This window comes from Kryptolebias marmoratus, linkage group LG20 (genome assembly GCF_001649575.2).
Source record: "Kryptolebias marmoratus isolate JLee-2015 linkage group LG20, ASM164957v2, whole genome shotgun sequence".
NCBI lineage: Eukaryota > Metazoa > Chordata > Actinopteri > Cyprinodontiformes > Rivulidae > Kryptolebias > Kryptolebias marmoratus.
The window spans coordinates 13,227,010-13,238,941 of NC_051449.1; the positions used below are offsets into that span (position 1 = coordinate 13,227,010).

General features: G+C 40.2%; 1 protein-coding gene and 1 long non-coding RNA gene across 2 annotated transcripts in view; one reads left to right on the forward strand and one right to left on the reverse strand.

Annotated features, from left to right (window-relative positions):
• The first annotated feature begins 449 nt into the window (after positions 1–449).
• On the forward strand, positions 450–1,419 carry ccl20a.3 (chemokine (C-C motif) ligand 20a, duplicate 3). Its single transcript, XM_017422208.3, has 4 exons — positions 450–602; positions 732–840; positions 946–1,023; positions 1,125–1,419. The coding sequence occupies exons 1-4, from the start codon at positions 527–529 to the stop codon at positions 1,183–1,185; spliced, it is 324 nt and encodes a 107-aa protein (XP_017277697.1). The 5' UTR covers positions 450–526; the 3' UTR covers positions 1,186–1,419.
• Positions 1,420–7,712: 6,293 nt separating this feature from the next.
• Positions 7,713–11,932, reverse strand: part of LOC119618034 — an 11,011-nt gene continuing 6,791 nt past the window's right edge. The window contains exon 2 of the long non-coding RNA XR_005234552.1: positions 7,713–9,294. This is a non-coding gene — a long non-coding RNA (uncharacterized LOC119618034). The remainder of the gene's footprint in view (positions 9,295–11,932) is intronic.

An 11,932-nucleotide genomic window follows, 5' to 3' on the forward strand; every position in this document is an offset into this window, starting at 1 on the left:
ATAATAATATGTTTTTTTCTTGGTTATTGCTGAAAGAGAACAACATTCAGTTAAATCATGCATGCATTTTTGACCAGAAATCTCCTCAGTTTTTTCTAAATAGAGGCACACAATAATCAAATTAAAGGAGTTTATTTATATAAATGTGGAGATGTGTCCTAACCTTGAACTGGTGCTATTTATAGTCAAATGTAACAATGTAATCAACGAAGCCTGGGGCTTTTTCTTTATATTACATCAGTAAACAAAGCAGACTGAGTTCAAAGATCACATTAAACTACTACAGTGGGTGGATTTTTGTGTGTGTAGGCAAGTTCTGCCTTTGTCTTCCTCCTTTGTATTGTTTAGGGAAAAAACTGGGGTTTTCACGACTAATTTGTGCCCAATCCACGAGCGGAGCTCTTTTTTTTTTTTTTCTTCTTCTGAGACTCCCTCAAGTATATAAGGTTTCAGTGGTAAGCAGTCTGAATCCACAGCTGCCCTGACTCCACCTGTGAACAGACGAGGCAGCAGCTCAGAAGAAGACATGGTGTCGACCAAAGTCACAGTGACGCTGATAACGCTGGTTACTCTTTGTGTGATGGCTACGGACACATCTGCAGGTTCGTGTCTTCTTCACACTTTACACATTTATTCCCGTTGCACATGACAAAGACAGGCATCACTCTCTTAATTATTTTTGTTTGTTTTTTTTTCTAATTAGATTTTCTTGTCTTTTGTCCCCCCTACAGCTCGGCCCGGATGCTGTCGGACGTACATGAAGGGCAAATTACGATATGAGCGCATCAAGGGCTACTCAGTGCAGCCTATTACAGAGCTGTGCCCAATCAGTGCCATCATGTGAGTAGCAATAAAGTCATGTTCATCTCATGGTTCTTAGAAAAAACTATAGAATTTATGACCAATAAGTTAATTCATGTCATCTTTTTTCAAAAACAAATCTAGTTTCCACTTGAAGGACGGAAAGAAAGCCTGCGCTGATCCTGCTAAGGAATGGGTGATAATCTACGTTAACCTCATCAGGTAAGATCCTTCAGGAGGACAAATGAAATGTAACAATAAAGACTAAAGCTGCAATTGTAAAGAAAGAGAAGTAACAAACTCTGACTTTATTCCCATTGCAGAAATGAAGCTCAGAAGGTTCATCAGAAAGCACAGGCGCTGCACCACACAAAGAAGCCCTGATGTCCCCCCAAAGATGTTAAATCTTCTCAGGTTTCTCAAGTTCCAGAGGAGCTTCCTCCTCTTATGTAATTTATTGAACTTCGGTTTGAAAAGCTTGCTGGCAATATAATACAACAATGTTGTTATCGGCTCAGTTCTAAGAGCACTGTAAATATTCAGTTTGTTTTTTTGTTTTCATGAAGAACCTATGTTGTTGCACCTTTAAAAAGTTATTAAAGTTTTGTTTAAAAAAAATGCCTATCTGTTTTGTGAGTTTTATGTTGTGCAAAATACTTGGTAATTCTTGGTGTTTGTCTGCCAAGGAGCCAGACTTGCTCCTGATCATTTTGAACTGGTCTAAATCAGTAGTTCTCCAAGTTTTCATTAAAAAAAATCCATAATTTGTTCCCATCTGTTTCATTTGAACTGATGAAAAATACCAACAATAGCTCAGTTTGACACCTAAAATAGCATTGGAGCACCACCAAGGTGGTTCTCAAAGAGCTATTAGCTGAAAACTTGACATAAATTAGATCAATGATTCCCAAAGTTGGGGTCGGGATGTGGGTCTCCCAACACCAAGTAGGGGTCCTCAGATAATCTCCAGATATAAACCTGCAATTAAAACTTAGTTTTTATGATATATTTGAACCATAATTGTGACAGAGAATTGAAATACAAATTATAAATTGATTTAAAAAAATAACATAATGGATGTTAGCACTGTTTTTGTTTTCGTTATGCTCTTATTTAATAGGGTCATTACCATTTTTGGGGTATTTAAACAGCCAACAGATGGGGTCAAACACCTTTGTCACTATTAATTTATGGGTTGAAAGCTGAAAAGTTTGGGAAACACTTCATTAGATGATCCACGTTTATTCTGTTGTATCTGTTTCGCAGTCAGAAAGAGACGCAGCACCGTTTCAAAGCTTTAAAGACTCGCGCTTTCTTTATGTCGCATCTCCACAACTCATTCTGACTACGGGCTGAGTTATAGCTACTGAAGTTATTCATCGTATGAAACTTTTACTTTGTAACTTAAATTAAAATTAAAATCGATAAAGACTTCATAATTTTCCACTGATTGCCTGGGAGTGGTCTTTCTTTTAAAAGCAAACCAACAAGTTGACACGCTTAAAAAAAGTAATTGCTCAACTTACTTTATTAATCATGCACCTACAGTGAAGACGATACAAAAGTATTCACAAAAAAAGCATGCCTACAAAAAGTATTTACCTCCTTGGATGTTTTATCCTTTTATTGCTATTTTAAAGCAGTTGTGATCTGTATAAGTTGCTCTTTTTTGACAAAAACAAAACCTTTACAATGAAAAAGGTGAAATCAAATTTCTTCCAAGTACTGCAAATTAAATAAAAATATGTAATGTAGAAAAAATATGCACCCCCTTTAAACCATAAGTAGTTTTTTATGTTTTGCTCTGAAGGAGTCAAACTGTTCTTTTTCCATTTTAAAGGAACCTGAATGAATATATTTTTAAACTTTCCAAATTGTTTCAAAGTTTTCTTTGGACTTTTGATGCTTTTTCACTTATTTTCACTCCAGAACCTGACTTGTTTGTTAGGCTGCTTACCTCTGGCTTTATCAGTCGTTCAGGTATAAAACAGCTCCTGAACTCAGCAGATGAACCAAAGTTATGTCGACCCGTGACAACCAACTTAACGACTTTAAACTGAATCTTTAGGCACTTTGACCCCATCGCCCTGTTAGAAACACACAATTCACTCCCATGTGTTTAGCTGAATCTATGAAAATACCAACAATAAATGAGTTTTACTTGTGAAAAAACAATTTAAGCTCCAACGAGGTGATCCCCAAACAGTTATCAGCTGAAATGTTGACATTCAGTAGAGGATCAGCTCTCAGGTCCTGTGTCAGAGTTTGTTTGTTTCATAAGGACCTGACTTTTAGATTCCGTTCCTCTTTTATTGATACTTTATTTATGCCCGACAAATCTTCTTTTGTCCTCCGTCTATTCGCTTTTCTAATCTTTTAAGCGCACTCTGAACAATACGCTGTCATAGTCTGTTACAAGAACTGGACTGAAAAAAACAACCGAGGTTTCTGACAGCCTGAAAAAAAACATTGATGGATACGGCCTCAAAATGTTACAAAAATGCAGCTTCTTTAGAGAAATCATGAGTAGTTCAGAACATTTAATCTTTTGCACAGTAAATAAGACAAACAATCGAAGGGCGTTGTGTTTCTGCTTTCTGTGAATGTGTCGGCATCTTGAATGATGCCCTTACTGGCAATAAATATTTCCTTATTCACTTCCTGTTAGAAATTCCAGCTCTGGGAATTTTGCACCATGTGATCAAACAACAAAAAAACAGTTTAAGCTGTGAAAACCTGACACGTGACATCTGGGGAAGATGTTGTGGGAACAGTCTGAATGACGCAACAGAACAGGTATTTCCACACCGAGACAAAAGCTGCTGCATTAAATGCTTAGATAAAATACAGGAATTTAGGAAGTTTGTTTAGACTGAAGTTCAACGTGTTTTGATCTGAATCTGACATGCCTTAACACAGGTTATGTTAACGCAACATATCTTTAAATCTGTTGCGTCACACATAGTCAGTGATAAAAGATAAACATTCCTTTCACCCAGAACCATTTTAAAGTTTTCCACTATTTCCAACAAAGGTTCTTTACAAGGTACTTTATACATTTGTGTCTTTGTTAGCAAAATATGAATTTTAATGAAACTTGGATATACATCCAATAATTGATAAACCTTTGGAGTCGATCCAACTCAAGATGGCTGCACAACACATACTGAACATTTTTGCTTAAAACTTTATATCCCTTTTTTTGTTTGTATTCAGTAGCACTTTAAACTGTATGACTTGGATCAAATATTTTGTGTTTCCTTCCTCAGCTTCTCTGAATAGTTTGCTGGAATTCGTCCCATTCCTTCTGACAGAACTGCTGGAACTGAGCTCACGCACACCTTTTCAGCTCTGTCCTCAAATTTTCTAAGATTGAGGTCAGGGCTTTGTGATGACCACCCCAAAACATCGACTTTGTCGTTTTTAAGCCCCTTTGTAACTAATCTGGCAGGACGCTTAGGATCGCTGTGCATTTGAAGACCTATTTGTCTCCAAGCTTTAGCTTCCTGCCTGAGGTCTTGAGATGTTGCTTCAGTATTTCCACACAATGTTCTCCCAGGTCCTCCAGCAGCAACCCCCCCCCCCACACACACACACACACACAACACGATGCTGCCACCCCCGTGCTTCACAGCTGGGATGGCGTTCTCAGGCTTACAAGCTTGTGGCCAAACAGTTCAGTTTTGTTTCATCAAACCACAAGACATTAAGGTCTTTGTTCCTGTGAGCATTAACAAACTGTAATCTGGCTTTTTTTCTGTTGCTTTTGGAAGAATGTCTTCTTCCTTATTGAGTGGTCTTCCAGCTCATGTTGGTCCAGGACTCATTTGACCCTTTGACCAGCTTCAGCAGCATCTTCACGAGATCTTTTGCTTTTGTTTCGAGGTTGAGACGCACATTTAACACCGAAACATCTCTGTTAATCTCTGGAACCTTCAATGAGCGGTACGATGGCAGGGACATTCTCGTGGTTTTTATATTGTGTATAAATGTTTGAACAGATGACCCCTCAGGCATCTGGAGAGTGCACCCGACGACGAGCCAGAGTCGTGGACGTGGACAGTTCTCTTCCTGATATCTTGTCTGATTTCTTTTGATCTTCCCACGGCGTCACACAAAGAAGCAGAGTGTTTGAGGTGTGCCCTAAAATCTCCCACAGGTGTGGCTTCAAGCTACTCAAATGCTAATCTGTCAAAAGTTTCTAAAGTCAAGATGTCGTCTGGACTTTCCGATCTTGTTTAAGAGGACATTAATCCTTGTGTATGTGAAGAAAGTAAAGCCGGACAGAATGCTCAAATAAAATCCATCAGTGCTTTCATAGATGTAACCTGATTCAGGTGTCAGGGTTTACATCCATAACAATGCACATGTGTTCTCTTTGATGAGAACCTGAAGTCTTGGTTATTACGTAAGTTTGCTGCAAGACTCTGTAACTTGTTCAGGCACTGTGTAAGTAAACCCATGCGGACATGATGGGGGGAAAAAAATGCTGAAACGGCAGCATGAAAGGAAATGAAAGTTAGCGACCTCCCTCTACTGCCAGATCAACAGAAACGGCTCCACAGTCTGAAACTGCAGCCGTTTATGTTCATAACAAACCAAAACACTGACCTCATTAAACAGCATTATTTTTAGCCCATGTGTGCACATAATGACGTTTGTTTGCAAGGATTTTTAAATGGCTCAAGGGTTTTTTTCCCTACCATTAGAAATAAAATTTGCTACGCTTGAAAAAAAGCGGATCACATGCAGATAAAATAAACTCAGACATTTAAAGGGTTTAAATAAAACATAAAGCAAACTGTGAGGTAAAAGTCCAACTAGTCTTAATAAAATCATTCAATTTTACAGGTGTGAATTAAAATTTACAGTCTTTTGCAAAAGGTTACTCAAAAGCATGAGAGCCATTGTCATTATCAGTGGTTTGATGCTTCAGTCATGAGACGGTTTTGTTTTGTGCATCTCCAGACAGCGTGTGATGTTTGATCCACGTTTCTGGGGTTCTGTTGTGGCCGGAGGTATTTTCATATCTCGCATCTCTTCATTCCACTCTTTCCCTCCAGAGGAGCCCCCTTTTTTTCAGCTTAAAAAGCACTTTGAAGTTGGCTTTCTGTCCCCAGTTTCTCCCCTGTGTGGCAGAGAGCGCCGCAGCTTAAAGTTTTGAGTAAAAGCAGCTTAAACCTTCAAGCTGACGAGGCAGCAAACAGACACAGAAAATCCCCCCTCAGTTGTATTTAAACTGAAATACTGCTGCTGACAAATGCAGCTTCTCAAACTGTTTCGGCCTGCGTAGAAATAACAATTATTGTCTATTTATTGATTAAAAACAGTTTAGTTTTACACTAAAACTCATAAGGATTGTGTTCGGGCTGGAAACATCCAGGACTGTAAATTCTGTGAATGTTTGAGCCTGTAGGGAATTCGTGACCCATTAAAAGTTAAATACAAACATTGAGTGCAGAACAGTGTTCATTACATAACATGTTTTTCTGCAGTGGCAGCTGGACGGAGGAATTGTTGTCTTCCTATTTTCGATTCAGGGATTTGATATACCAACCCTGCAGCAGGCATCTATACCTCTTATTGCGCTAATATGCTCATTTGTATGTGAGAAATAAATATATATAAAGACATAAAATGTCATTTAAATCTAAATAAAACTAGATTAAATATAAACATGAACATAACTTAGGGAACTAAGAGTAAAATAATTGATCATTTATTAATCTAAGGACATCTTGTGATGAGAAATGATGGTGTTTTATCTGCTTGTTTTGTTTTAAAATAAATTCCATTTTTTATTATTATTATTTTAGGTTTCCTTTATTAATTGTTCAGCACTTTGATTTATCTTGCAGGGTTTTTAATTGCTTTTTAAATAAATCAGCATTGACTGGACTCTCAGCTACTATTTAAGCTCAGTATCTGTTGTAAATTTAGCTGAGTTGCAGCCATTTTTGTGCCAAGGTTGCATTGCTGTGGCGGCCATCTTGAATAGGGCTGACTCCAAAAGTTAATCTGCTTTAGATGCACATCCAGTGATTCCTTTCTAAATTTCATTTAAATTCGTCCAGTGGTTCATGAGATGTTTTGATAAAATGACAAACAAACCTGGACAAAAGCATTATAGTCTTTACCCTTTTTGCAGCCAGCAATAAAAAGTAAATTATGATTTTTAGGATCTACGCTGGCTTCCTATTATTTTGTGATTTCCCCACTTCTTGGAGGCCAAAACTGTTTCAAAGACTCAACACTAGATGGAGGTAATATCACTTTAAAGTGCTGTGAGATTAGCAGACAGCTGGGGTTCTGCTTTTAATTAAAAATGTTCTGTCACATTGCTAAATTCCAGCACAGGTTTACACAAAATTGGCTTTATCTGAAACTTTTATTCATTCATTTCACTTTTAACACATAAACAATCAAACAGCATGGCTTTTAAAGGTTTTTTTTTTTTTGCTACCTAAAATGCAAACTTTTGAATTGTCATTTAATTTCCAGTAGATCTCAGTTTGACCCCAAAATACAAAACATGTTTCCCTTTATGCCAACAGCTACATAAATTAGCTGTAGTTGTTGGCAGCGCCAACATAACTCAACAAACTGGACTTTTTGTTTTTCCTCGCCTTCGCATGAATCCGTCCCAAATGAGGGTCCAGAGCAGCACTCGGAGCCACTGTTACATCACCTCCTCTCGTACGCACCACTGCACAGAGTGCTTTTCTATGAATAATACAGAGAGACCTGGTAGACGAGGACATGGACATGAGGCTTGGTTTCTAAATGACAGACAGAAACAGAATAGAGACAAGTGAGAGATAAAGCTGGGGGGATATTAGGTGAATTAGTGCTGAATGTGAGTTAAATGTGGGAATTTAAACAGGAAAAAAAATCACGCCAAAGACTGATAATTTGGTTTGGATTGAACTTTATTGAATGGCTTAATCAATCAGTAAAAAAAAGAAGACATCGCAGCATGTCCTGAGATTCAGAAATATAACATTAGGAGTTATCACCACAGTGTGGCGACCCGAGACTGCAAAGGAAGACAAGGTTATAAAGTGCTTCTCCCCTTGAGAGAGGCGGCTTTAGTATGGAAGGAAAATAACATATTGCACCCAGAGATCAGCAGACACGTCCTCCATCAAAGAGTGTGTGAGCGCACAAACACACACACACACACACACACACACAAGGCAGACAGGCAGACAGTCTCTCATTAAATTTAAATACACACAATGGGACAACCTTCATCAAAAAGGTGGAAATAATTGTCTTTTTAGAGTGGAATGCACAAAATACAAACCAGGTCTATACAATACAACACAATTCAATACAAAAATACATGATCTGATACGTATATTGTATTGCATTGTCCATATATTGCAGGAAATACTCTCAAAACTAGACTCTCGTTTTCTCGAGCTGTAATCTTTGAACCTTTTTCCCTCCTTTGTCCTCCCTTTTTGCCAATCCGTCTTTCCTGCCAGCACAGACACACAGTTAACTGAGCTCACTGTATAATTAGACAAACAAAAAAGAGAGGGATGAAACATCTGAAGGAGAAGAGACTCTAAATGATTACACATTCACTCTGCTTCCTTCCCCCTTGCTGCACACATAACCATCAATTAGAGGAGAGGAGAGGAGGATGAGGACAAGCGAGCAGCCAGAAGTCTATTCGTGCGCCTATCTCCCTCTCTTCCTCTTAAAAAACTCCCAGCGCTGGGGAGGGGAGGGAGAGGAAGAGGGGGAAAAAATAGACGTGGAAAACAAGAAGTATATAAATAAAGAAATCAGAGTGCTTCACATCCGGTGGTCTGATTGGCTGAGACGCGAGTCAGGCAGATCTGGGCCACAGTTGCACTCATTGTTCAGTGAGCTTTTCTACAGAGTCCAACCCAGCGACAGCAATGAATGTTGATTGTGACCTTTGCTCTTTGGGTACAGTGGAAAACAGAGTGGCACTTATGTGCATGTGCTTTCCGTCTCTGCATTTGCATGTGGCGCCCACTTGCCCTTTTGTTCTTCCTGCTCAGTTCTGACGTGGCCAGAGCGAGCCGCGGGGCACAGTCAACGGTCGATGGTTTTCATGCGATTCATACCAAACTCACCGACAGCGTTGAATGTTCGCCGAGGCAGGCGGGGACGGCAGCCGCGCGACCGTGAGCCAAACTGACAGGACAACGGGGCGCAGGGGGAGGAGGAGGACGAGCGAGAGACGGGGAATTCGCTCAAAAACCGTAGAGGTCAGGTTGCACAACCGGGGTGACGTGATGACACAAGACAGTGGCAGAATGAGTGTTCTGTCTGCAGGGCAGTGACAGCTCGGATTATGTTAGCCACACACATACACAAAAAAAAAGTACAACTAGGTGTGCTTAAAGCTTGAATGCGAGCTGTGAACATGCGCTTTATCGCGGTGCTACCACCTCAGTATTCACAGGAACTGAAAGTCTTTCATCTTCGGATGAAAACGTGTCGCAGCAGCATCTGAAACACACAGAACATCAGGTTGTTAGCACCAAGACTCCAAAGTGCTCTTGTCTTTAGAAGGCACTTTGAAACAAAATCACAAAGACTCAAGGAAGAGTTTTTCTTACTTTTATTATTTCCTGACTACCTTCTAGCTTCTCCTTCTCGTGGTGCCACTTAGCCACGAGGATACAATAAATCTGCCTCTGTGATTATCTTTAAAGTGAGAAGGGCAAAATGTATTTTACTGCTGGATTATGTGTAAGAACGCTTTGATAGTTTATTAATTTGCAGACTTTTGTAAAGGCAGCTACAGCAAAATCAATTTTCACAATGGCAATAATAAATCATGTATTGTATCTAAGATGTGCTGAAACTGTTGGTTCTTAAGAATCAAAACTGAAAACAATATTGTTTGCTACAGTGTTCCCATAAAAGTGAGTTTATTTTTATCAGCTTATCCATTTACTTAATCAGTTCTTAGCCCTTTGTTTACAATTTTAAAATGTTTCTTAAATGTAATGCACAAATTTTAATGTAATGCTTTCAATTTTCTGGGTTTTCTTATTGTAATTTCTTATTTTAATGTATTTCCCTGTATCTGTAAAGCACTTTGAACTCCCCTGTGTACCAATGGTGCTACACAAATAAAATTGACCTGCCTGTCACATTGCGCCGTACTGTATTTTATTGTATTGAATCATGTTGTGTCTTATCAGATTGTTCTGTATTGTATTATAGGTGAGGGGATAAAATCTACTGTGGTCACGCCATGAGAAAAAAAAACACTAATATGAAATGATTTGTCCCAGCCAAATAATCCACAAGGGTCTTTTTTCATTCTGCTCATTTTTGCTTCCTCTCCAGTCCCAATGTCCCCGCTGACGTCTGAGAAATGATCCGTCTTCGGTGCAGCCGCGTTTCGGTGACAAAGTTCCTTTTATCTCCATTGTTTTGAAAAAATAAAAAAATGCGACAAAATTTTGTGAAAGCATGCATTTGTGCAATTAAGGGGAGCTGACCTTTTAATCAGAAAGATTTTTTTTTTTTTAAAGTGGAAAAAAAAAAAAATTGTGGTTATGCCAAACCCCTGCATTGCTCAGCTCCCCACAACCGAGCTCCTGTGGACGTCTAGCTCAGAGAACAATGCTGATGTCCTACTGAGCGGCCCAGCTTGTTTCAGGCCCCCTCCGCTGCGTGACCCCCAGACTATGAGCTCCCATTGTCGAAAGCAGGCCAAAGCGAGGGGAACAACTACCGACAGTGTCACCGCGCTGCCGGCTGCACAGAGAGCTGACGTCAGAATGACAAACGCTCCTCTATGGTCATTTACCGCCCAATTTCATCAGCTTGGGGTGCTGATGTCATTATACAAGCTAGACCTGCATCTATTACTCTGCCGGGGCAGGGAGGCCAACGTCGAGCTAGTCTGATAGGACACCGGCTACAATGGATGAGTAATGTGTCACATCATAGCAGCTGTAATTCAGAAAGTCATAAAACAGACAAAATGGTTTTTGTCTTGTGAATGTGCTGGATCCTTGAGTTACTGCCTCTGCATTCTTTCATGGTTTTGTCTATGAATGTGCTGCAAATTATTCTAGACAGCCTCTGCACAAACAGCGCACATTAGCTTGTATATAACATCAAATAATGCCCTTTTATCTACCCAGTTAGTGGACAAAGAAGCATGAAGCCCTGCTTTCTGAGCGTGTGAGGGTGAAGCAGCGATAAGAGCCTGAAATCATACACCGCGTTACCTCTTCCCTACTCCATCACAGTCGCAAGCGCACACACTTACACCTCGCCCCACAATGAGACATGAAATGAAAAATAGGCAGAGGGTCGAGGGAGAGGTGAAAAGAGGGCTTCGCCATGGCAACCCCAGTGTCAGCCAGCCATTTCTTCTTAATCCCCCCCAGTTCAATGTTGCGCCCTCTGAAGGGACCCCCCTCTCCACAGCTGAATATTTCTTTTGTGCTAAGAGACTCTGCATGTATGTGTGTGTGAGTGTGTGTGTGTGTGTGTGTGTGTGGGAGGGAGGGCTCGCGGTGGAGGGAGGAACTGGGGTTAGAGTGGGGCAGATCATAGCTAACCCAGTTTAAATGAGGGGGGCCAATCTGCAGGCCAAAGAGTCTCAACATTACACCGAGGTTAAAAACTAAAGATCTGATCACACACACACACGCACACACACACCATCCGAAACACATATATGTTTAAACTCTGTATTAATGGGGGGAGATAATGTTTTGAAATAGTACATAATTATGACATATGGCAAACAGACGGACCTTTCCTCCCTAAGCTTATCGGCCCAACAAACCCTGCACTTATTCTCTCTCTCTCTCTCTCTTTTCTCTGAAACTCTCATGGTCTTTCGCTTTTGCCCGAGCGGCCCACTCTACATTACTGACAAAAGCGGTTTCAGAGGAGTGGGTGGGGAGAGGCGTCAGCTGCTAGACAAAATAAAAAGGCCTCTATTTGTTCCTGACAATAAACGTCCCCATCTTTGGAGAACCTCCACAGCTGCAGCCAGATAGGCTTTCATTTCTAACTGCGCGCTAATAGGGAGCACTGTCTCCTTCCTGTACTGTAAGCAGATTTATTGTTGAGGAATAAAATACGAGGAAGGAGAAGGGGGGGGGGGGGGGGG

Bases quoted from the DNA above. Each gene is read 5' to 3' on its own strand.
- ccl20a.3 (XM_017422208.3), top strand. From the start codon at position 527: ATGGTGTCGACCAAAGTCACAGTGACGCTGATAACGCTGGTTACTCTT. The intron at 603-731 runs GTTCGTGTCTTC...TCCCCCCTACAG, and splicing joins GGCTACGGACACATCTGCAG to CTCGGCCCGGATGCTGTCGG. The intron at 841-945 runs GTGAGTAGCAAT...AAACAAATCTAG, and splicing joins TGCCCAATCAGTGCCATCAT to TTTCCACTTGAAGGACGGAA.